This window comes from Sebastes fasciatus, chromosome 11 (assembly GCF_043250625.1).
Source record: "Sebastes fasciatus isolate fSebFas1 chromosome 11, fSebFas1.pri, whole genome shotgun sequence".
In the NCBI taxonomy this organism is placed as follows: Eukaryota; Metazoa; Chordata; class Actinopteri; order Perciformes; family Sebastidae; genus Sebastes; species Sebastes fasciatus.
In genome coordinates this window covers 34815711-34841850 of record NC_133805.1, presented here as the reverse complement: position 1 = coordinate 34841850, position 26140 = coordinate 34815711, and the positions used below count along the sequence as shown (strand labels likewise).

At 41.0% G+C, this 26140-nt stretch overlaps 2 protein-coding genes and 1 pseudogene across 2 annotated transcripts in view; 2 read left to right on the top strand and 1 right to left on the bottom strand.

Moving 5' to 3' along the window:
* The window catches only part of LOC141777778 (E3 ubiquitin-protein ligase RING2), a 157051-nt gene that overhangs the window by 15245 nt on the left and 115666 nt on the right, over window positions 1-26140 (top strand). The window lies entirely within an intron of this gene.
* On the bottom strand, window positions 1177-6125 carry LOC141777780 (actin-related protein 2/3 complex subunit 5-like). Its single transcript, XM_074652336.1, has 4 exons — window positions 5824-6125; window positions 5192-5265; window positions 3092-3268; window positions 1177-2179 (listed from the first exon to the last, which is right to left on the bottom strand). Exons 1-4 carry the CDS (start codon window positions 5960-5962, stop codon window positions 2117-2119), a joined length of 453 nt encoding a protein of 150 aa, XP_074508437.1. The 5' UTR covers window positions 5963-6125; the 3' UTR covers window positions 1177-2116.
* Window positions 11958-26140, top strand: part of LOC141777772 (NACHT, LRR and PYD domains-containing protein 12-like) — a 44657-nt pseudogene continuing 30474 nt past the window's right edge.

The window sequence follows — 26140 nt, the reverse complement described above, 5'->3', positions numbered from 1 at the left end:
TTAATCCTCCCCACTGACACGTGCAGCACGCAGTATAGAACTGAAGAAAGGATAGTGTAGACTGCCAACATGTCATCAGTCGGCTCACTGCCGTACACGTTTTTTTCCTGACTGTGCCGGCAGTTTGACGGTTCAGACTTTTGAATTTCAAGAGTCGACAAACTCCATTCAGAACCACGATCGGGGATTTATGTTACTTACTAGTTGGCATTAATGCAGAATTATTATTGCATAAACAAGTAAGAGCAAGATCATTACTTCTTTTTAGTCATCACTTGATACAGCAACAGATCCTACAGGTCTATTCAATTTGCTTGCCAGTTTAGGATTCACACAAGTCATTAAATGCAACTAGGAATGATATGACAGGTTGATTCCAGGACACCAGAGGGAGCTACGCATCGTTATATGTAGTTGTTCCACCAGGCTACGGCTGCAATTTCCTATTTTAAAGTCTTTACACTGGTTACCTGTTAGTTTTCGTATTGATTTTTAAATTATTTTATTAGTTTCTAAGGCACTACATGGCCTTGCACTAGACTACCTTGCAGAAATGCTTTTGGTTTATGAACCAGGATGAACTCAGATACTCCGGTTCTTCTCTTTTAGTTGTTCCACAAAGCAGAACAAAAGAGGAGCTGAAAATATTGATATTTTTAAACGTAAACAAAAAACCCATCTATTTAGTCTGGCTTTATGTAGTGGGTTATAGTTTTATAATTGTATGGTTTTTATTTGATATACTTATTTTATTTATCATCATCATCATCATTATAGTGTTTATTTTACTCTATTTTGTTTAATCAACATTGCATTGTTGATCATTATTATCTCTTTTATTCTATTTTATTAAAAAAATATTATTTAAATACAATGTTTATTTTGTGTAGTTTCATCATTTGTATTTATTTATTTTTTATTGTTTTTATTTCCTTGTATTTTATTTATCTTTTATTATCTTAAATACCCATCTCTTAGTGCTTTCTTATTCAATGAACTTTTATATTGGCTGTTTTGGTGTGCATTAGTCTCTAAATCCATTTTGAACATTTTTGTCAGTCATCTGTCCAGCACTTTGAATTGCATTTGACTTGTTTGAAAGGTGTTACATAAATAAAGTTTGATTGATTGATTGCAACAAGCAACTACGTTCATTACTGATTAATCAGCCACTCATTTTCTCCATTCATTGTTTATTCAGAAAAACAATGATTCCAGTGATGGAAGCCCAAGATGAGCCCAAAAAAAAATCCAAAAATATTCACTTTCATGTGACATGTCTGAGAGGCTGGAACCAGAACATCTGGGATTTTTTGGCTTGATGAAAATGACAATTACTCAATAATGAATATAGCTGCCATTTAATTTCATTCATTTGACTTGATTAGCTAGCTGGTAGCTTGGGCGAGACGTTTTCTTATGGTCACTAATAAATTATAGACATAAGAAAATGAGGAAGATGTATCGCCTTAAGTGAACAGAAGCAGATTATTAGAGTCCTGACTTTTTGAAGGAATCAGTCCATATCCAGCTGTAGTTCTTTATTTTGTTGCTTATTTTTTCAGATATAAAAACGGTAGAACCTGAAAGCCAGGCTACACACAACGATGTGGTGGAAGTAGAAAAAAATGGTCAATAAACAAAGATGTTCACAAAGTTAGAATGATAAGGAAAAAAAAAAAAATAAGTCCAATCCCAGCATGCACTGGGTAAAAGGCAGGGAAACACCGTGGACAGGTGACCGGTCTGTGGCGCTCCATCTGAGAACTATCTGTTCCACTCCTCGGCCTGGAGAGGCTTCAGAGCAGCACTGAGGCAGTTAGAAAGGTATTCTCTCACACACACACACACACACACACACACACACATACACACCTCCCTGCCTGCCTGACTGACTGACAGCACGTCAGGTTCCAGAGGTGGGACTGAAAATAGTGAATGCAGAAAAAGAAACCAGATGGAAGAAGTGCACGAGGAGGGCGCTCATCTTCAGTAGAAAAAGAAACGGGAATCGAGTCCAAACACAGGAAGCTGCAGTCAGCTCCGGTGTTGTAGTGTTCGGCCACATTACTGTCTAACGTCGGCTCACAGATGGACTCTGTGGGTTCTGGGAGGATCACACGGTCTTCCTGGCAGTCAGAACTCTAACTATAGAGCCCACACCTCCCACTGCCAGAGCCTGTGGACACACACAAACACACATTAAAAGCTGGTGTCAGGTGTAGTGTAGCAAAACATCTTTTTATTTCCAAATGAAGTTCTAAAACAACCACTGACCATTAAAGCTGCAGTGGGTAGAAATGGAGCAAACATGAGTTAAAAAAAAAAAGTTGTTTTTATAAGATGGTCACTATATCCTGACAGTAGTGCATGAGACAGGTTATCTGATAAAAAAAAAATCATGTGCCTCTGGTGTCCTCCGGTGCTCCTAATGGCATCTGCAAGATTTCACAGACCGGAGGAAAACGAGTGTTGTAAATAGTCAGGTTTTAGTGAAGGTAAATACGACTGGATGAATGACACTTGGATTATACTGCACCAGAGACCTGTACTAGGAAGCAGGATTTGGGGTTAGCGAGGTAACTTCAGGGTTAACCCCTGACACACTGACAGCTGTTGTTGCCTGTTGGGCTGCAGTTTGCCATGTTATGATTTGAGCATATATTTTTTTTATGCTAAATGCAGTACCTGTGAGGGTTTCTGGACAATAGTTGTCATTGTTTTGTGTTGTTAATTGATTTACAATAATAAATATATACATACATTTGCGTAAAGCAGCATATTTTCTCACTCCCATGTTGATAAGAGTATGAAATACTTGACAAATCTCCCTTTAAGGTACATTTTGAACAGATAAAAAATGCGCAATTAATTTACCATTAAATATTTTCATTGATTGACAGCCCTAATGAAAACACATTTGAGGTGTAAGAACTGCTCAAAGCGCATAAAACATCCAATAATGCACAGTATGTGTACAACTTCACAGACACCTCCCCAACTGGAACAATAAGCCGTTTTGTTAATCTATAACATGCGTTTCATTTGTAACTTGTATAAGTTTCATTTGTTCTGGTCGGTGACTGCGTACCTTTTCGTGCCACTGCAGCAGCACAGCGCTGCTGTTGTCAGACGGGCTCTCGAAGCCTCTGTAGATGTATTTCATCAGCAGGTCCACTCCAGCTTTGTCCAGCGAGCCCACCGCCTTCTCTATGTCACTGCTCTTAAAACTGCTCAGCACAGTGACCACAAGCTGCTCCACTCGCTCCTAAAACAGAAAGAGACATTGCAGTCCAGTCGCACAGCAATTTGTGAAATAGTCACAAAATGATGTATGTAATAATTAAATATAGCACAAAATCAATTTATATTTAATCCACTTCATTGTGAAGCAGGGAGTGTAGAGAGTGGTGAACAGGACACAGGACCCCCCCCCCTGAAAAATAAGCTGTTGAAAGTCGTGCTGAGCGTCACGAAAAAAAAAGGGAAATTTGTGTCTATGTACACAAATCAAATAGATTCAATTTCGTGACTGTTTCACGAACTGCTGTGAGACTGAGTTGGACGTTCTCTTTGTTGACAGGAACAATGAGAACAGGTGTAAAAACTTGCTCTAAACGCCTAATACCTGTACATCCAATAATTTCTGCTGGCCATTAGAAAGAATGCAGGTTTATGGTAATTCCACATTGGCTTCACTTCTCAGACCCGGAAGGTTGCTGGGTGGGTCTGGAGCCCAAAACTATCGAAATATATAGACCTATATTACAGTATGAACTCATATATACTCCCTGCAATAACTTCCCTCAAAGTCCTTCTTTTATCACTGTCAATGTGACCCCCCACACCCTTCTATCAGTAGGTGAGCCACTGCGACCAGTAGGGCTGTGTATTGGCAAAAATCTGGCGATACGATACGTATCATGATACAGGGGTTACGACTCAATATATTACAATACTGTAAGCAAGACCATTTATTGCAATTTTTTTAAACCTAATTTAAGGAAAACTGTCATAGTATAAAGAAGACACTTCCATGTGCATGCAATCTGAGTAAAAAAAGTGTACTTTTTTATGCAGTCAGAACAGTGGGATTTGCATTTATCACAGTACCCATAACATCCAACATCATGGCTCTACTGTGAGAGGACACATACACTGAGAGGGCGCATCTCTTTGCAAATTAAATACAGTACTGACTGAGTTCATCTTTGCATGTAATTAAAAATCGATACAGTGTGATACAGTATCACAAAACGTAATATCGCGATACTCATGCCTCCGTGTCTATCGATTCCTCTGTATTAATGCTTACAGACAGTTACGCATGCACAATGACGCAACGGCATACGCACGCTGTATCATGTTTCAGTTTGTTTGGGATCGGAGACAAGGCGTAGAGAAAAAAAAAAGCACTCAAAAGCGTGGTGCTATTAAACCTGAGGGTTCACCCTATTTTTCCCTAATAATGCTTCACTGTGAACAACAAATCTGTGTTGACATCAGCAGGAGGAGAGTTAGTAATGTTAGCTGTTAGCAGCCGGTGGGCAGCACAGTCCTGACTGGCTGAATACCAGAGTTACTAACGTCAACAGAGGTTCCATTGAGTTACATTATGGTGCGTCTCTGTTCAGTAAAAATGAGTATTGGGCGAAGGTACATTCTAACGTTATCATGATGTGTTCAAATGTAAATCTCATGAAACTTGAATAAATACAGTTGATTGAAGATGTTTTCACAGCAATATAACATAGATAATAGAGAGAGAATTATGACATTTAATCAAAGCAAAAATATTTAAATAAAAATGCAATCATTTATCTCCTAATCATTTGAATTGTGTTTTAATGCAAATCACCACTATAGATACAAAAACAAAGTACAGTACTGTGTAGAGTACCCTCCCAACCCCCGGGTGTAACTCGAACACTGTAATTTACCATGCATAATATAATGTTTTTCATGCAAAATATATCGAACATTGAATGACATCAGATCTAAAATGCAATTCCTTCATTTAGCCAGAAATTTCAAAAGTGGCAGATATAATGACTGCGTGGCAGACAAAAAAAAATAGAATAGTGAAGAAAGTTAATTTCAGACCCTGGATGTATCACTGAAGGTGAAGGATGTCACGACTCAGAGTGGAGAGGCATTTTCTCTACCATCATCACCAGAAATATAAATGTACCTTGGCGCTGTGGTTCTTGTTGTTGATTGGAGGATTATTGAGCACGGCGTGGAGAGCATCATTCATGTTCCCCTTGCAAAACAACAGTCAAGGAGCAGCACACAGATACATGTCTTCTATTACATAAACACTTCATACACTGAAGCACCGCTGCTGGGCTTGCTCTGTTAGCTAACTGAGACCTATCTGGGCTCATCAGAACCAGAATATTACTGTACTGAAGAATTAAAGACACCACACCCTCCTACAGTAGCACTGACACCAAGGCCTATAGAAAGGAGGCTGGCTCACTGCTCTTGGGATGTGGGGGTTTTAAGCATGCGCAGTGTCACTGAAGCTGCGGTTTTGATTGGCTCAATGTCTGTGAGTGCAGACCAGATTGTACTGCGCATGTGCGGTACCCCGGAGCTATAACGTGTTGATGACGCCTGTCCTCGCCTCCTTTCTATAGGCCTTGACTGACACCCGGAAACAGGGAAGCACCTTAAAACTGTAACGTCGGTGAATCCAGGGCCAACGCCCTCAGCTGTTGGACCGGTCCGGGGCAACAGAAACACAGAGTGTCCTGAGCCCTGACACCGGTCCCTGTTATCTTAAAGACACATTGTATTCATTAGAAGTTAAAGGATATTGTCTGAGCAGAGCTTCTACTTCCGCTTCGTCCGGACCTCCCTGGTTCTCTGCTCCGTCTTCTTCGTCCACAAACTTGTTCTCATCGTATTCATCTACGTCGACTTTTCTAAACCGGTCGGAAATGGTAGTTTTAGACATGTTGGACACGAGAGTAAAGATTGTTCAACGCGAAAACAAAACAACAACAAGGAGCGTAGTGGTCCGCAGAGAGCTACTAGCAGCAGTACCGGTCCGGTCCCGTCCGGTGGGTCCAGTTCATTACAGTCACTAACTCACTTCTTCACTTCCGCCTCCTCCTCCTCCTTCTTCTTCTTCTTCTTCGGTATTATTCGTGCACAGCTTCATCAGCGCCACCCAGCGGACTGGAGAATAGAGGAGGTCTGGTAGATTGGCAGCACAAAGAAGAAGGAATGTGTGTGTTTTGGAGAGTTAACACAATTAGCAGGTCATTAAAGGGACTGTTTGTAAGAATCAGAAATTGCTTGTTAACAGCGACTCCTGTGGCCGTTAAGTCAATGAAAGTCAGCGTCGGGATCGGGCTTGTGCTCGCTCTACGTAGACATGAACGAGCATCGCTCAAAACAGTGAGGCGACACACGTCAGCTAAAACCACAATATCACTCTATATTTCACCTGCTTGGCAGTAATGTTAGCTGACCAGACGAAGGCAATGCTGATCCTAGTGTTGGCTTTTCCTGCTTCAGCCTCCAGACCGCGACCGCAGGGAGACACCGGCACCCGGTTGGAGACGATAACGTTTCTCGCTGCGGAGCCCCGTCACTTCACAAGACACAGAAAACCTCTGTTGGTCTGGAGGAGCTGCAGCATTTATTTCTGCACAAACGTCCACTGTACATTCACTAGATATTCTCAGAGCTACTAACTCTCCTGCAGTGTGGAGTGAGCAGCATGCACGTGAGGTGGAGCGAGCTGAGTGAAGGCAGGCAGGCAGGTAGAGGATCAGTGCAGCAGAGTACAGCAGAGACTCCGGCCCTGGAGACCAATGCTACGGTCTCCCTCGCGTCCTCCGACCGCAGCCAACACTGTTTAACAGACGGGCTTCACTAGATACAACTTTACGGTTTTGGTGTTTCCGTGTAGTTTGTGTTGGAGACTTGTCTGAACAGCATAGCCACACGCGAGCGCGCATGGGAAACCAACCCGGGTGATTTATACGTGTAAGAAGTTACTAACAGTCCCTTTAATATTTAAAGATTATCCCAGGTTCAGCCCTCTTTCCCTGTAGGCTTATGTATGAGGGCTACTGTTGTTCATCCTGTGGAGTCTCTCTGTTGTAAATAGCCTCTATGAATGATATAAGATAAGATGAGATAGAACTTTATTAATCCTAAAGGAAATTCTTGTGCCAGAGATTGCTGAAAATTAAAACAAGTTCAAATGTATAAAATAAAAAGTACTATTTCTAGCACCAGTGCCTACTAGAATAACAATAAAGTAAGATACATTCAGTAAAATGAGTAAATAAGATAAGTAAAATAAAAAAAGGTAAAGTATGCTAAAAAAAACAGAAAAGGAAGTAATATTGGATATGATGAGAAAAGAAGTAACATTGCACATGATGGACAGTGATGTGCAGTGATTGCACATGATATTGATATTATAGTTGTTGTCAGTGTTCGGTGTTTTCAGCTGTCCTTCCTGCAGAATGGGGAGGAGTTCTATAGTCTGATGGCCACTGGTAGGAAAGACCTCCTGTGGCGTTCTGTGGTGCACCTCGGTGGTCTCAGTCTACGGCTGAAGGTGTTCTAGTATGACTCCAGTGTGGCGTGCAGAGGATGAGAGGCTACCTTCACCCTGCTGCCCCAGCACACCGCAGCGTAGAAGATGACGCTGGCCACTACCGAGTGATAAATCATCTGCAGCATGGTTCTGCAGACGTTGAAGGATCTGAGTCTCCTGTGAAAAAACAGGCGGCTCTGACCCTTCTTGTACAGAGTCTTAGACCAGTCCATTTAATTGTCTAAGTGGACGCCTAGGTACTTGTAGTTAAACTGTAACAGGAGAGACTTCCGAGAGCCGGTTCAAAGCACACTGGAGCACACAGATTTAAGGCAGTCAACTTTATTTAAAGACTAACGTTTCGGCGCCGACTGTGTCTTCATCAGAGTCAAACAGGTCTGAGAATCACCTCCTCTTAAATAAATACCCTCCCCTATTAGTGTAAACAATGTGCTGGAGTATGGCTTTTTTTATTAGTAGTTATTGTTTTTTTTAATTTGATTACTTTTGGTCAAACTTTGCCCCCAAACTTTGCAAAAAAAAACATTGTCGTATGAACCTGAAGCGCCTACCCAAACTAAAAAGGTCTCATGTGACCTGTGACTAGAGGTTACCGGCAATCCTGACCTGTATCCAGCGATATCTCTGTCAAATTTACTGCTAATGAAAAGATAAACACACCGATGGAAAGTTGAATATCTTGCCATTTTATAGGAGCAACTGATGATGATAAGCTCCTTTAGTTGGTCATAATTTATATCACGGCTAGTTAGGAACACAACCCAAAATTCTACCAAAGTTCAGAATAGCTTTAACTGTGATTAGAGGTTACTGGCAACCCAAAGATTTATCCAGCGATATCTCTGTCAATTTTACTGCTAATGAAAAGATAAACACACCGATGGAAAGCTGAAGATCTTGCCGTTCTAACGGTGTATTGGTTGTCATTCTATCCTGAAGGCAAAGGGGTGAAGTTTGACCCTGAAGTGACCATGCTCTTTTTATTCGGTTTTCATGTTTTTCTCAGGTTAAAGGTTTTAAAAAGCACCCTTAAAAAATAAAGAGGTAATAAAAACATGTCTAAATGTTAAAAATAATCTAAAAAATAATTTTGTAAGAATAATAATAATGATAAATAACGATAAAGATAAATACATCCAACATCCAAATATCATAAAGATCTGAAATATCTTAAATACCGCTCCCTAATGAGGAGCTCCCGTCTACAGTCGGCTACAATCAGATTATCAGTAAATAAAATAGACATAAATAAGTGGATATAAAACATCCCTATCATAGATAATGATATCATCTCCTATTGAAAACAATAGTAGATAGCCTGTGCCAAGCAATATGGCTAGGTGAAGAGTAAGGCTCGGTTCAGGCTATAAAAAACACGTCTTCGTTAAGTCCTGATGGTTCAACAGTGTTAAGTTCACTGATATTAAACTGTAACAGCCTGTCTCTGTGGGATCTGCAACATGTAATTATTGCACACTTACTGATTCCTACTCTGAGCCCAAAGTGCACTGTTCTGTTTAAAGATTTGCTCTGAATGTGTGTGATTTGCTTATTTAGTTGCTGTTAGTCTACTGTGTCAAATTAATATGAATTGCATGGAGGAGAAAAAAGATAGATCACTGCTGTGGGTTAAACCTTAGAGTACGTTGAACGCCCCAATCTGTCGTCTCAAAGCAGATGTTTACCTTTAACAAGTGATGTAAAATATGAGGGGTTAGGATGCCGTAATATAAATGTTACTAAATCTGCATTAAGCATTATGACCACTAGAGGGCAGAAAAACAGAGCAAACAAAATACACTCCCAATAACTTACCAAGCAGCCCTCATATCAACATTACTTCTACAGTACGTGATCAGCTTTAAATGCGTAGGACAACCAGAGTAATCATTCACATTTTAAATGGTTGGATACTGAAAGTGAATGGAATTTAAAACCTAATCCAATTGCATTTTCAACAACCTACGACAAGTGATCATATCTGCAGTCTACGACGCCTGGGTGCTGCCACAAAGTAAAAGTAGAAGTACAGAAGTAGAAGTAGAGAAAAGAAGGCAGATTTATGGTGTTTATGTGCTTTCTGCATCTGGTTCATATTCATTTGTGGTGTCACTGTGATGTCAGCCCATAAGGGCTATAGGTCTAGGGATGCACCGATACCGATACCAGATCAGATATCAGGCCGATACTGACTCAAATAGCTGAATCTGGTATCGGTTACAATGGAGCCGATCTATTCAATTTAATACTATGTTTATATGCTATATACATTATATACTTGAATTTTGATTCCTGTTTAAGTTTTGATCAATTCGTTGTTGCATCAAAAAGGTTAACACTTGAATTGTAGTCCCTGTTAAAGCAGCAGTGGGTAGAAATGGAGCAAAACAACCATTCAGAGCTGATCTCGAGTCTATGAGAGCCGGCTGTCAATCAAATATGAATTAATATTCTGTTACTGTAATGTTTATTTCTCTCCTCAAATGTTTTCAGAATCATCTTGTAGTGTACTGTTTAGCTGTAAAATGAGAAAGTTTGTGACCCGGGAGCCATGTTGAGATCTGCTGAGGAAATACCAAGCACCGCCCACCAGCCGGAGCACAGCCAATAGGAACGCTCTCTCTCTCTGAAATTACCTGTGATTGGTCAAAGTCTCCCGTCACAGGCTAGAGTTTTTAAAGCCTGAAAACATAGCCATGAGGAGGAGCAGAAGTGTAGTTTTCTCTCAGAACACTTGAATTACAATATGCTGAAAGGTTATTATTGGATGATGCCAAAAAGTGTTTTGCCTACTGAAGCTTTCATTTTGCTTATAACACTGTATAATTATAGTTATAAGCACTCATACATAATCATAATGATGTATAACAATAATGGTGACACGTTATAAAGCATTTTAAAATGACTTATAAGGTCAAGTATCATAATACTTCATAATCGATGGTAACTCAATGTCATTTTATAATTAATTGTATTATAGTTCCCATAGTTGCAATACATTATAGTAGTTTAATAATGCATTATAATCACTGTTATGATGCATTACAAGTTACTCTAAGTTACTCTCTTGAAAATGTTTTTTTATCTCCAAAAGGGGGGCCCTTCAGAAAAGGTTTGGGGACCACTGCTCTAAGTGGTCATTGTTTGCTTTAAGTAAAGTGGAAAAACCATCATTAAATCTATGCAAGAACAAACACACAAAACATTGTCAAATTAATTTTCACTTTACTTAAAGCAAACGATGACCTCCGAAACGAGAAGAAAATGAGGAATGAAAACTTGACTGATTCGAGGCTTAAGCAATCTAATTTGATTGAAGACCCCTCAAACATATTTTGCTCATAATTATTTTTATTTAAACTGAGACCATGTAACTTAACGTATTAGGGCCACATCGAGGAAAAATAATAAATCTGAGATTTCGAGAATAAAGTCAGAAGTTTACGAGAAAAGAAGTCGTATGAGAATAAAGTCATGATATTATAAAATAGTAATTTTACGTGTTATTTTAGAGGGGAAATAGTGTGACAATGAGGAACGTGGAGCATCTTGTGACGTTATACTTTAGTTTAGGTTTCACAAATAACCAAATACTTCATGTTTTGGCACATCAGCACCACATTATCATCAGTATCAGGACCTGGAAGAGATTGTGAAAGAAACTGAGTTTATTCTGAAGAAAGAACCACACGGACCTGATGGGGAAACTAACTCTTTTATGGAGGAGGAAATTACTTTTACACTCGTAAAGTTATGACTTTATTCCCGTAATATTCCGACTTTATACTCGTAAAGTTATGACTTTATTCTCATTAAATTACAACTTTTTCCTCATAATATTCTGACTTTAATCTCAGAGTTTCTTTTCCTTCAATGTGGCCCTAATACTCTGTTGTAACTTTTGAAAGAGGAAATAACACTTTCTTTCTATCTTTCAAATGAAAAGTTGAATTCATAATTAATAAAACACAACCTTGCTCAGTTCAATACATGTTCTTTTTCAGCTACACCATTTCTTGGTCTGGTATTACCAGTGGCTTATTGTGGCTACTGTTAGCTAACGGTTAGCAGACTTTAGACAGGTGGATGCTGCTGTATGACACACATTTCTGAGTCAGTTACCGACGGTTTTACTGCTCTCTACTTGTTCTACTGTTACAATACGCTTTAACATTTACCATTACACTACATGTCAACATTGACCCATTCACACACACATTCATACACTGATGGCAACCTGCCCACACACACACACACACACACACTCAGATGAACTCACCTGACTTCCTGTAAATGGAGAGGGGAGGAGCAACACTTAGCAGGTGATCCAGGTACATGAACAGGAAGAGAAGCCTGACTTAAAGTGTTCAATGACTCCATTTAGAGTCAACAGAGCAGAAGGATTAAGACTGAAGACTGAAGACTGAAGCAGGGTGAGTGTTAATCCAATATTTTATTATTTCACTGTCAAAGTCTCTGAGTCAGTTTCCTCCCTGTGGACTGTAGAGGAGAGAAATGTTAGAATGAACAAAAGCAGTTTGATTTTTCTGTGAACACAAAGTAATGACTGGCTGAATAATACTCATTAAACCTGCTGTGACCCAAGAAAACAAGCAGAGATTTAAAGAGAAGTGACCAGGTGAATGCTGGGTTGTTTTATTATACTGTATACTGTGTGTGTGTGTGTGTGTGTGTGTGTTACTTCCTGTTCTCTCAGTCTTGCCTGCTGTGACTCTTGGACAAACTTGTTTGTCTTGATTCTTGTGTTCTGAGCTCACAGTCAGTGTTCCTGTGTTACCTCTCAGACTGACTTCAGATCAGAAGATGAGTGATTGTGTGGAGGAAGAGGAGGACAGAGCAGAGTCTCTAGTCTCTGGCTGTTTGTCTATGAAGAGTGATCAGTCTAAAGGTCATCCTCCAGACTTCAGTAATGAACCTGGACCCTCAGAGTCAAAGTAAGAGAGCTGCTACTAACTCATTTATAGGACTCATTTTTAGTTACCTCTCACAATACCATGTTTTCTGTTGATGTTGTGTTTGTATATTCAAATTTCTACACAAATGTATTTGCCAACTAAAATTGAACAGACTTCGTTGAATAAACTCTTGCTCTTAGTATCTGTGACAGCTGTCGGTCACCTAGAGAAGATGTAATCTAATCTAAGAAAACGGCTAACTTTTAAACCTTGTTATTGTTGACAGTAGCAGTAGTTTGTGTATTTAGAGCCACCTTCATGACCTAAAACAGAGAATTTATCAAGGATTCAAGCAGTATGAATAAAAACATCTTGGTGTTTGTGTAGCAGCTTTAGAATGGTTGCTGGTAGATTGAAAGACACCACTCAGACCAGTAATCAGGATCTGCACCTTTATTTTCTCTAAGGAGCAGCACAGGGCACAGTCAACACACACACAGTGGCAGGCTCTTTCTCAGTCCCCAGTACAAAAGCTGTCCATGCTTTTCCTATGTGTATCTTGTAGAGTATACACATATAACAAAATACAGTTATAAATAAAATATGTGGACATAACAAAATGCAGAAGCTACAAGTGTATTTTAAATCAGTAAATACAGCAAAAGCTAAAAGAAAATAATCAATAAGTAAAATGTATATCCCCTGAAAGTAAATGTAACATTTTTACTAGGTTTCTAACCCTCCACTTTACATGTAAGTAGAAGCATTTCTTCAGAAAATAAAATAAAAGTGCACTTTAAATAATGAACTTATCTTCATATTAGGCTACTCAACTAATGCAGTCCTTCCTTAAAACTATATAAGAAAAATATACAAATTACAATTTAACACCATAACACACCTATAAGGAGCAGCACAGGGCACAGTCAACACACACACAGTGGCAGGCTCTTTCTCAGTGCCATGCAGCGAGTCAGAGAACATGCAAATGAGCGAAATCTACGACAGATTTAACAGAAGTAAAAGCCGTATTTTGGCTGTTCAAAACCAAAGGACAACCTCAGAAACACATTGGCAACGATGCATCATTGCATTTTCATGCAGTTTCAGCCAGAATACACAACTTTTAAACATGCAAGCTTAAAGGGACTGTTTCTAACTTTCAGAAATGCTTGTTAACAGTGACACCTGTGGCCGTTAAGTCAACGAAAGCAGAGGAGCAGAGACTCCGGCCCTGGAGACCAAAGCTACGGTCTCCCCCGCGTCCTCCGACCGCCGCCAACACTGTTTAACAGACGGGCTTCACTAGATAGAACTTTGTGGTTTTGGTGCTTCCGTGTAGTTTGTGTTGGAGTCTTGTCTGAACAGCGTAGCCACACGCAAGCGCACATATGCAAGCGTGCATGGGAAACCGACCGTGTAAGAAGTTACAAACAGTCCCTTTAAGCAGTGGAGGAAGAGCCTCACAACACATTTTACCAGTACAAAAGCTGTCCATTCTTTGCCTATGTGTATTTTGTGCGTCAACCATTATAGCCCCCCCTGCTACAACAGGCAACCCGGAACCATGAAAACACAACCGTTTCATTCATTCAATACAAAGTTAACACAAGTAAAGTTACAATACAAATAACTTGGCTGATATTGATGGCAAAAGAAAGTATGACACACCGGTTTTGAGAATGTTCACAAAAAAATTAAAATAATAAAAATAACATTACCAACATATTGACTCAGCTACATTTGCAGAGTTCAGTACAGACCGAGAGCAGAGTCTCCAGTACCCAGCTGTCTGTCTATGAAGAGTGACTGGTCCAAAGATTATCCTCCTAACTTCAGTAATGAACCTGGACCCTCAGACACAAAGTAAGAGCTGCTACTAACTCATTTACATGACTCATTTTTCAGCATCTCCGCCAATGTTTTATGTGATTTTGTTTGTATGTTAAAGTTTCTACTGAAGTTTATTTGTTAACTAAAATTTTAACTTTTTGTGACACAGACAAAGTTAAATCATTTGTGCCATCTTCCTCTTAGTATCTGTGACAGCTGTCAGTCACCTAGAAAAGATGTAATCTAATCTAATCTAATAGGAAGGTTCAGGGTCGGCGCCAGAGTGTTAGGGGCGGACGGGCAATCAGCTTTGACGGGGGGCATTTTTTTTCACCTCATATAGGTCTAGCCTTTATTAAGTGTATCTTTAACATTATCTTGTTTCATGAAAGAAATAAACTGACAAAGAGGCGTATACATACTGTCACTTATGCGCACAGGCTCGCACGGACGCATACACATGCTGTTATGGCCACAAAAACAGGTTATTAACTAACACCGTATCCTAACTGGATGCGAGCGTCCGACTATTGCGCCGCATCGCGCATCTGACGCTCTCTGTCCACACTGAATCTGGTAAATTTGCACTTCTGTTACGTCATGTGAACAAACCACGTGCATATCAGCTGTGTGCTCCATATCAGACTGGAGACGTAACCACTTCAAAGATGGGTTAGTTGCTATCTTCCTACGTTTGTACTTTTTTATCAGAAAACACACGTTTTATTTGTGATATTTACTGGAAATAAAATACGATATAGCCAAGAGCAAGTATCTAGCGATCTTCTCCAGCCAGATGCCACCTTATTATGGTATTTGTAGTGAAATGAGGAGGTACTGTAGGCCACAGATAACTCCTCAGTAGTGAAATGAGGAGGTACTGTAGGCTACAGATAACTCCTCAGTAGTGAAATGAAGAGGTACTGTAGGCCACAGATAACTCCTCAGTAGTGAAATGAGGAGGTACTGTAGGCTACAGATAACTCCTCAGTAGTGAAATGAGGAGGTACTGTAGGCCACAGATAACTCCTCAGGCACGCCCTGCTTCTTGCTCGTGCCAGGGTCAAAATGTGCACACACACACAGGTACCGATATACAGTAAACAGGGAGTTAAACAACACATTAATGTAACAGTCTGACTGATTTCTTCATAACTCTCTTGGTCCTCTCTTGCGCTTTAATGCACCCGGTTTGTAGGTCTACTTTCTCTCATTGTTTTTCTATTGAGCTAAATTTAATAAACACGCAAACGGAGCGGATCAAAACGAGGCTTCTTACTGAAATATTGTAGTGACGGCTCATAGTTTCCAAAGTTGTCTCTTTGTGCTGTGTGTTCGTGTTTTACTTGAACCATTAGTGAGGTGGCTGTTATATTTTTTGACAGGTAGCTCATAATAAAGTTTCACTAGTGAATGCTAGGCATATAACTGCGAGCGTCAATAGTTGTGCTAAAAGTGTCAGTAATCAAGTTAATATTTTCATTTACATCCAGGACAACTGACCCAACGACTGTTTTTACTGTAAGCTGACCTGGTGGAAAATTATGCATTGAAGATGAAGACAAAACGTTCTTCTAAGAGATTTATATTCCTGATGCAGAACTATCAGTGCAGATAGTCTTTCAACCTAACATGGATCACACACAAACTACTGATGGTATTTCTGTAGCAAAACACCTGAGAATTTCAGAATTTACAATTCAAGAAAATATCCATATAAGTCGCTGTAAAGGCCAGTTCAACGGAATTGCATTGCTAGACATCTTGGGATCTATGTTTACTTCAGGGCACACCGGGGAACCACAAGGTGGCAGCATCATGATGGTAATTAGAATCAGAATCAGAATCAGAATTGTGTTTATTGCCAGGTGTAAGAGATTTACACTAGGAATTGCTTTGGTTATGTTGGTGCAAGTCAAACAGTATAATAACAAAATAGATAAAAACGTTAGAATAAAATAGAATTAAAAAAATTGAAATTTTAAGAATATACAAAATAAGCTTTAAACAAAAATAAACATGATATATACAGATAGTGCAAATATTGCCGGAGTGCAAACAATCAGGTATCAGAGGGAGAGAGAGGGATACAGTAGGGGGTGTTATTTAGAGTGTATGAAAGAGGGGGAGAGCCAGTGTCGGCGGGGCAATAGTGTGTGTGTGTGTGTGTGTGTGTGTGTGTGTGTGTGTGTGTGTGTGTGTGACGGAGAGAGGCAGAGGGGCTGTTGGAGAGCCCCACTGCCATGGGGAAGAAACTGTTTTTATGGCGTGAGGTTTTGGTCCTGATGGACCTTAACCTCCTGCCAGATGGCAGAGTCTGAAATAGATGGTGACCAGGATGGGAGGGGTCGGCCACAATCTTCCCCACCCTCCTTAAGGTTCTGGAGGTGTGCAGCTCCTGGAGGGAGGGAAGGTTGCAGCCGATCGCCCTCTCTGCAGCACGGATGACCCGCTGCAGCCTGGCCTTGTCTCTGGCGGTGGCAGCGGTGAACCAGACGGAGATGGAGGAGGTGAGGATGGACTCGATGATGGCCGAGTAGAAGTGCACCATCATGGTCTGTGGCAGGTTGAATTTCTTCAGCTGCTGCAGGAAGTACATCCTCTGCTGGGCCTTACTGATGAGGGAGCTAATGTTTAGCTCCCACTTGAGGTCCTGGGCGATGGTCGTGTCCAGGAAACGGAACGACTCCACCGTGTTGACTGGGGAGCCGCGCAGGATGAGGGGGGGGAGAGGGGCTGAGTTTCTCCTGAAGTCCACTGCCATCTCCACTGTCTTCAGAGCGTTCAGCTCCATGTGGTTCTGGCTGCACCAGGATGCCAGATGGTCAACCTCCCATCTGTAGGCAGACTCATCACCCTCGGAGATGAGGCCGATGAGTCTGCAAACTTAAGGAGCTTGACAGATTGGTGTCTGGAGGTGCAGCCGTTGGTGTACAGGGAGAAGAGCAGTGGGGAGAGAACGCAGCCTTGGGGGGCACCGGTGCTGATGGTCTGGGTGTCGGAGACTTGCTTCCCCAGCCTTACGTGCTGACTCCTGTCAGTTAGAAAGTCTGTGATCCACCTGCAGGTGGAGTCAGGCACGCTCAGTAGGGAAAGCTTGTCCTGTAGCAGAGCTGGGCTGATGGTGTTGAATGCAGAGCTGAAGTCCACAAACAGGATCCTGGCATAGGAGCCACGGGAGTCCAGGTGCTGGAGAATGTAGTGGAGGGCTAAATTTACTGTGTCGTCTACAGATCTGTTGGCTCTGTAGGCAAACTGCAGTGGGTCCAGCAGGGGGTTGGTGATAGTCTTTAGGTGGTGGAGCACAAGGCATTCAAAGGTCTTCATAATCACAGAGCTCAGAGCGACAGGTCTGTAATCCTGAAGACCTGTGATCCTTGGCTTCTTGGGGACCGGGATGATGGTGGAGGCTTTGAAGCAGGACGGCACCCTGCAGCTTTCCAGGGAGGTGTTAAAAATCCCTGTAAACACTGGAGACAACTGGTCTGCACAGTGTTTCAGGGTTGCAGGTGAGACAGAGTCTGCTTTGCGGGGGTTTTGTCCTTTGAAGAGCCTGTTGACTTCCCCCTCCTGGATGGACAGAGGTGTGAAGGGGGTGAGGGGTGTGCTCAGGCTTGGTGCTTTTGGAGAAAGTTGGGGGGGGCTGGTGTTAACAGTGTTAACTGCTGGTGGCTGATGGCTGGGGGGAGAGGAGATGTAGTCAGGACTGTCACTTCGTCTGTCGAATCTACAGTAAAACTCATTCAGCTCATTTGCCAGTTGGAGGTCATTCGTGGAGTGGGACGGTTTGGGCTTATAGTTTGTGATCTGTCTCAGCCCTTTCCAGACTGAGGCAGAATCATTTGCTGAGAACTGCTCTTGTAGTTTCTCTGAATACTGCCGTTTGGCCTCCCTCACCGCCTTGCCAAACGCGTATTTAGCCTCTTTAAAGCCCTCCCTGTCACCACTCCTAAATGCCTCCTCCTTAACCAAACGAAGCTGTTTGAGTTTGGCTGTGAACCAGGGCTTCTCGTTGTTATAGTGAACCCTGGTGCGCGTCGGTATACAGCTGTCCTCACAGAAGCCGATATACGACGTCACAGCCTCTGTGTATTCGTCCAGACCGTCAGTGGCGGTCCTAAACATCTCCCAGTCCGTGCAGTCCAGGCACTCACGCAGATCCTCCACCGCCTCGCTGCTCCACTTCTTGGTCATCCTCACAACCGGTCTAGCCAGTTTGACCCTCTGCCTGTAAGAGGGGATGAGGTGGACCAAGACGTGGTCGGAGTTTCCCAGCGCAGCGCGGGGAACGGCGTGATATGCGTCTCTGATGTTGCAGTAGCACTTATCCAGCGTGTTCTCCTCTCTGGTCGGACATTTAATAAACTGTTTGTATTTTGGGAGCTCCTGTGATAAGTTCCCCTTGTTAAAGTCCCTAAGAACGATAACAAGAGAGTCCGGGTTTTTCCTCTCCACCTCCCGTATCTGGTCGGCAAGCAGCCGCTGCGCGAGCTCCACGTGAGCCTGAGGCGGGATGTAAACACCGACCAGAATGAAGGAGGAGAATTCACGGGGGGAATAAAATGGTTTGCAATTGATAAAAAAGGATTCCAGATCCGGAGAACATGTCCGCTGAAGCACTGTCACGTCCTTGCACCAGCCGTCGTTAACATAGAAACATATTCCCCCTCCTTTTGACTTGTGTGATAACTCCGGGACGCGGTCGGCTCGGAACAGCTGGAAGCCGGGCAGCTGCAGCGCAGAGTCCGGTATAGTTCCACACAACCACGACTCAGTAAAACACAAGACTGAAGAGAGGGAAAAGTCTCTGTTGGTACTGACCATCAGCAGCAACTCGTCCACTTTGTTGCACAGTGAGCGCACGTTGGAGAGGAATATCGCGGGCAGCGGAGTTTTCAGTCCTCTCTGTCTGAAGCGATTCAGCGCTCCGGAGCGCTTTCCTCTCCTGCGCTTAATGGCTCGGCCGAGGGCCACAGCTCCCAGCAAAATGTGCATTAAATCCGCTGAAGGAGCCAGAAATGTGGGAAAAAGATCTGATGGGGTGGATTCCCTGAGGTTCAGGATGTCTTCTCTAGAGAAAACAATCCGTGAACTTTCACAAAAAACTAAAGAAACACAAAAAAACAAGAAAAACAGAGTGCACCAACTCACCGAGGCAGCCGTAGTTAGCGCCATCTTGGATCTCATCACAAACAGTAACTGCCTGTCAGTGGTGATATGAATGGAGTATAGAATTTCAACATTTGCAATATAAATAAACATGCTGTCACCTTTTGAATTTTATTTTATGTTTTTACAATAAACACTTATAAAACAGGGAAACTGCGTCATGCCTTTCTGACTTCTTCGTCTTCCAGTGATCATAGTTTATGTAAGAGCTGTCCATTGGAACGGAGAGATCCATGACAGGATTTCAGCGCATGTTGTGACGGTCATCCTATAAAATAACGTTAGCTATAACTAATTCCAAAAATACAGTCCTAGACTTTTGTTGACCGCGTAGAGCACAGATGGAAATAATCCAAGATACCTTACTGGTGTGTTCATCACTGTGGAAACTACGAGCTAGCTGCTGCCCAACTCCTGTCATGATCTCTCCGTTCCAGTGGACAGCACTTGTATAAACTATAACTACTGGAAGACTAAAGAAGTCAGAGAGGTATGACACAGTTTCACTGTTTTATAAGGGTTTATTGTTAACACATAAAATAGCTGGGGGGTTCAAGATGGCGTCGTAGAGGAAACACCACGCTTCACTGAGCTCCGGTGTTCCTTGTCAAGTTATCCGATTATTATGCACATTTGCCTGGCGAAAGTGCTACAGAGAGAGTAACTTTATAATGTCTCTTGAAAAATATTTTTCAAAAATACCGGACAACATGCCCAGGACCAGAACAAAGACGATTAAGAGCAAGCCTGCTCAAGAAAGCACGGAACAGAGTGAGGAAGCGAACATCATGGCAGCAGCTGAAGATGGGGGTGCTAACTGCTGCAGTAGCATTGACCCGAACACTTTGAAAGCATTGGATAAGATTACCGACAACATTACTAAAATTATTCATGCTAAAGTTGACACAGTACTTGCTGCTATACGGGAACAAACAACCCAAATACAGGCGCTGGGGGCTCGGGTCGGCGAGGCCGAGGGCAGAATTATGAGTGTGGAAGATGCAACGGACTCGTTGCAGGCTAAAGTGACACAACTGGAGAAGCAAGTGAGCGGTATGTTGGAGCACATAGATGACCTGGAGAATCGTGGTCGCAGATGCAATGTGCGCTTGGTTGGACTACCTGAGAATGCGGAGGGAACAGATCCAGTGAAGTTCATAGAGACATGGCTACCTAGCTATCTCAAAATCACCACCAAAACTGGTAGGATCAAGCTGGACCGCGCACATCACTCCCTCGCACCAAAACCCGATCTCAAACAACGACCCAGATCCATCATTATGAAGTTTCACAACTTCTCTGACAAGCAACGTGTTATGAATGCAGCCCGCCGCCTCGGTACAGAGCCGGACCAGCCAGCTCGTAACGGACCGAGGATTTCTTTCTTCAACGATTATTCAGCGGCAGTGGTCAAAAAGCGCAAGGCTTTCGATGAGGTGAAAGACCGGCTGAAGAGGATAAATATTGACTATGCACTGATGTACCCCGCAATGCTGAAGATGACTGTTAACGGCGTGGAGAAGAGGTTTGATGCACCTGAGGCAGCCGCAGCTTTCCTTGACTCGCTTGGATAAAGTGTCTAAAACAGCACAAATGCATCTTTCTCTTTTATGTTCCGATTATTGGACTGGGACTGTGACAGTTTGAGTGTTGTAAGTATGTGGCTCTGTCATTTATGATTATATTCTTATATTTTCTTTATTACAATTCGCCAGGTGAAGTTGTCATGTCGCCGTGTGCGAGGTGGAGCCTGCGTGTGTTATTTCTATGGTTAGGCGTGAGCATAGCGCCTGGTCCATCTGTCGTCTGCCGTGGGTGGGAGAAGGACTGAGGTTCCCTGCATGTTTAGCAGGGACATTACCCCATTCTTTATTTTTATTTGTATTTTTGTATTTAGTTGGAATGTGTTCTGTTGTGGTTCTGATGTTTTGGTACAGCTCGGGTATTTTATGTTTCTGTTTTTTTTTTTGGAGTGTGCTAGGAGATTTCCAGCTCTTTATTTGCATCAAGAATTTTAATGGCAAATAAACTTCGGGTCTGCACTTGGAATGTGAGAGGGATTAATAATCCTATAAAGCGTAGGAAAATACTTACCTTCCTGAAAAAAGAAAATATAGATATAGCTCTAGTGCAAGAAACCCATCTTGATGACAAAGAACATTTAAAGTTAAGGCAGGGTGTGTTTGGACAAGTATTCTTTTCATCCTTTACAACCAGAAGCAGTGGTGTTGCTGTGCTCATTAGACGAACCCTGCCTTTTAAGGTGGTTAACTGTGTTGAAGATCGGAGTGGTCGTTATGTTATAATTAAAGGGAGTTTACAAGGTCAAGATATTGTAATAATGAACGTTTATTTCCCACCAGCTCATCCAGTTGCTTTTCTTTCTAAAGTGTTTTTAGATTTTGCAGAAATGACAGCAGATATAGTAATTGTGGGTGGTGATTTTAATTGTATATTAAATCCGCTCATAGATAGATTCCCACACCGCATTATGGCCCCCTCTCCCCAAGCAAATGCTCTTCGTGCCATCTGTGAAGATCTCGGATTTGATGATGTTTGGAGGAGTCTTCACCCTTCTGACAAAGAATATACATTTTTCTCTGCTCCTCATGGGTGTCAGACTAGAATTGATTATTTTTTTCTACCCAAATCCGAACTACACTCTGTTTTATCTTGTAATATAAACAGTATAATAATATCTGATCATGCCAGTATGGTTATGGACATAAAACTTAAAGTCTCAATAAATCAGGCCCGACAGTGGAGACTTAACACTATTATTCTTAAAGATAATACTTTTATATCTTATTTTTCCACTGAATTTAAGGCATTTTTGTCCATCAATTTACAATCTTCGAATAATCCCTCAATTCTATGGGAAACTTGCAAAGCCTATGCAAGAGGGTTGATCATATCATACTCTACAACTAAGAGGCGCCAAAAACTTAAAGAGCAAAAATCCTTAGAGAGCAATTTGTCAAATAAAGAAAAGATGTATATCAGCTCTCCATCACCTTATTTATGGCAAGACATTTCTGCTCTTAGATCAGCTATAAACTGTCTTCTTACTAAAGATGCAGAGAAAAAAATTAAGTATATTAAACAGAGATTTTATGAATATGGAGATAAACCAGGGAAATATCTTGCATACCTGGCTAAAAAACGAGCAGAGTCCCAGTCTGTAGCAGTGATTGCGGATCCTGAGGGCAATAGGGTATACGAAAACAGACTGATAAATGACAGCTTCAAAGATTTTTACATAAATTTGTACTCTTCTGAACAGACAACTGACGCACCTCAATTGATGGAAGACTTTTTTGCTCAGATTAATCTTCCAACACTATCAGAAGAACAGGAAAGTTTTCTTAACAGCCCCATTACAAGAAATGAAATAGCTAATGCCATCAAAAAGCTTCAGAGTGGGAAGTCGCCAGGGCCTGATGGGTTCTGTTCTGAATTTTATAAGGAGTTCCAAGACTTACTTTTGGAACCGTTACTTGAAATGTTCAATCATTCATTTTCTATTGCAGATTTGCCACAGACTCTTAAAGAGGCTAACATATCACTTATCTTAAAGAAAGGGAAATGTCCTGAATCCTGCTCATCCTATAGGCCGATAGCTCTTTTAAATGTGGACAGAAAATTGCTTTCTAAAATTTTAGCTACTCGTTTGGAGGACCTTCTGCCCATATTAATTAAAGAGGATCAAACTGGCTTTATAAAAGGCAGAAACTCAACTAACAATGTCAGACGTCTCATTAATGCTATTCAGGCCTTTAAACAAAAATCTATAGATGGTCTGGTGCTTTCCCTGGACGCAGAGAAGGCATTTGACAGAATTGAGTGGCCTTTTTTAATTTACACATTAGAAAAATTTGGTCTTGGTAATAATTTTGTGAAATGGGTTGAAATCATTTATAATGATCCTCAAGCTGCGGTTATGACTAATGGACTTAGATCAGAGTATTTTAGTACACATAGAGGAACTAGACAGGGCTGCCCTCTATCGCCTCTCCTGTTTGCATTGGCCATTGAGCCACTGGCTGAGACCATTAGAAGAGAGCCCTCTATATGTGGTCTGCAGGTCGGAGAGATATGCCATAAGATAACATTGTATGCTGACGACGTCCTAGTTTTTTTAACTGACCCAGAGACATCTGTTTCAGCCCTCATTAAGGTGATTAACATGTTTAGCAAATTCTCTGGGTATAAGATTAATTTAAACAAATCAGAAGCTATGCCCCTGGGTACTCTAACTACTATACCTAATACGGTCCCATCCTTCCCTTTCAAATGGTCCCCTGCAGGTTTAGTCTATTTAGGTATTTTTATTACCCCATCATTTAATCAGTTGTATAAAGCCAACTTTATCCCTTTATTTGGTAAAATAAGGCAAGATTTAGAGCGTTGGAACTCACTTCCTGTTTCTTGGTTAGGACGTATAGCTCTGATAAAGATGAATGTGTTACCTAGGCTACTTTATCCCATTCAAATGATTCCCATATTGTTTTCGAATTGGGTTCTTAAAGATTTGAATAGCTGGCTCAGCTCTTTCATATGGAGCAAACGTAGACCTAGACTCAAAATGTCAGTTCTACAATTGCCAGGTTCAATGGGTGGTTTAGACCTGCCAAATATCAAAGTATACCAGCTGTGTGCTCACTTGAGATTTATATCTGAATGGGTGAAAGATGAGGCATCTTCTGCTTGGCTGAACATTGAAGCATCATTGTCCCAGCGTAGACTACAGGATTTATTATTTTTTAAGAATTTTAAGGACATAAGAAATAATTGTATAAATCCAATAACAATCAATGCTTTAAAGGCATGGCGATCAGTCCGTCGTCTGGAGGGGAGGTCCAAATTAACTTCCACATTTACCCCAATAATAAACAACCCTGAATTTTTTCCAGGGATATTGGATTCTGGTTTCCGACAATGGAACAATAAAAATATTACAAAATTGGTAGACTTACTTTCAGATAATAGTCTCATGTCATTTGAACAATTGATAAAGGAATATCAACTCCCAAAACAAGATTTCTTTCGGTTTTTACAAATAAGGCATTATATCACTAAGAGTACAACCATTATAGATCATCCTGAGGTGTCTGCTGTTGAGAAAATGCTGTTTCAACGACCAACGAAGGTGTCTCTGAGTTTGCTATATAATGTAATGAATGGCAAGTATACTACAAATACACAGAGGATTAGGAGTGTGTGGGAGAAGGAATTGTCAGTAACTATTAATGATGAGACATGGGACGATATTTGGAGTCATGCCAAAAAGATATCTATCTGTACCCGGATGAAAGCAATCCAATTTAAAATTATACATAGAATACATATATCCCCTAATCGCAGGCATTTCTTTGACCCCTCACTTTCTCCTCTGTGTCTCAAATGTAAAACAGAAATAGGTACCTTAACCCATTGCCTTTGGTCGTGTCATAAATTACAGAAGTACTGGTCTGAAATATTATGTCAAATGGAAAAGATATTTGATAAGGATTTAGAAATGAATCCAATGTCTTTGATTTTAGGAATCCCAAGTACAAATATAATTACTGCAGCCAACAAAAGGTTATATAACATTCTTACATTTGCTGCTAGAAAAAATATACTACTACAGTGGATCAGTGATAAGGATCCCTCTGTACAAGGCTGGCGAAAAGTGATATTTGAGATGGTCGCTTTGGAATATCTGACAAATATTATACATACCAAAGTAGATCAGTTCCATAATATCTGGCAGCCCTATCTGAATTATATTGGACCTGAACTCTCTTCCATTATCTCACAAGGAGTCTCTTGAACATTAACTCATATATCCTGTGACTTCCCTGCACTATGGACTATTTCCTATGACCTCCTATATACATTTTTTTTTTGTTTGTTTTTTGTTTTTCCTTTATCCTTATTGTGTTTGTGAAAATAGGAAAACCCAATGAACATATTAGTGGAAAAAAAGAAAAAGAAAACACCAACAGTTGTGGAGTGGTATAAACTGATATTTGAGCTAATATCAATGGAATATCTAACATACAGATTCAAATGTAAAATGGGTGATCTCTTTAAGACTTGGACATCCTTATTTAAATATGTTGTTGAAAAAACTTGAACTAAAAAGGGTCTGATAGATTGCAATATTGAAAATTCGCCAAAAGGCCATTTTTGGGTCGTAGGGCGAGATATTTATTTGTTGACTTATTTATTTTGTTTTGTTTTCTTATTTTTATTTTTATTTTTCTTAAAATGTTTTGTTGTATCAGTGTTGACTGCGATAAATTGTAACGGACTGAGCGCCTCCTTATCCCTATACATATACATACATAGATGCTTTGATTTTTCAAATACATATGTGATTGTGTACAATCATCTCTTTGAGTATATTAGGTGCTATGTATACTGTGTGTTAGGGATCTAAATCTGGTGTTTAGTTATTGTGACCAATGTGTGCTGATTTATTGTTGGTTTTGTCGGTGTTTGTGTTTAAAAGCATAATAAAAATATTGTGGAAAAACCCCCCCACATAAAATAGATTCAGAAAGTAACAGCATGTTTATTTATATTGCAAATGTTGAAATTCTATACTCCATTCATATCACCACTGACAGGTCGTTACTGTTTACCGTCA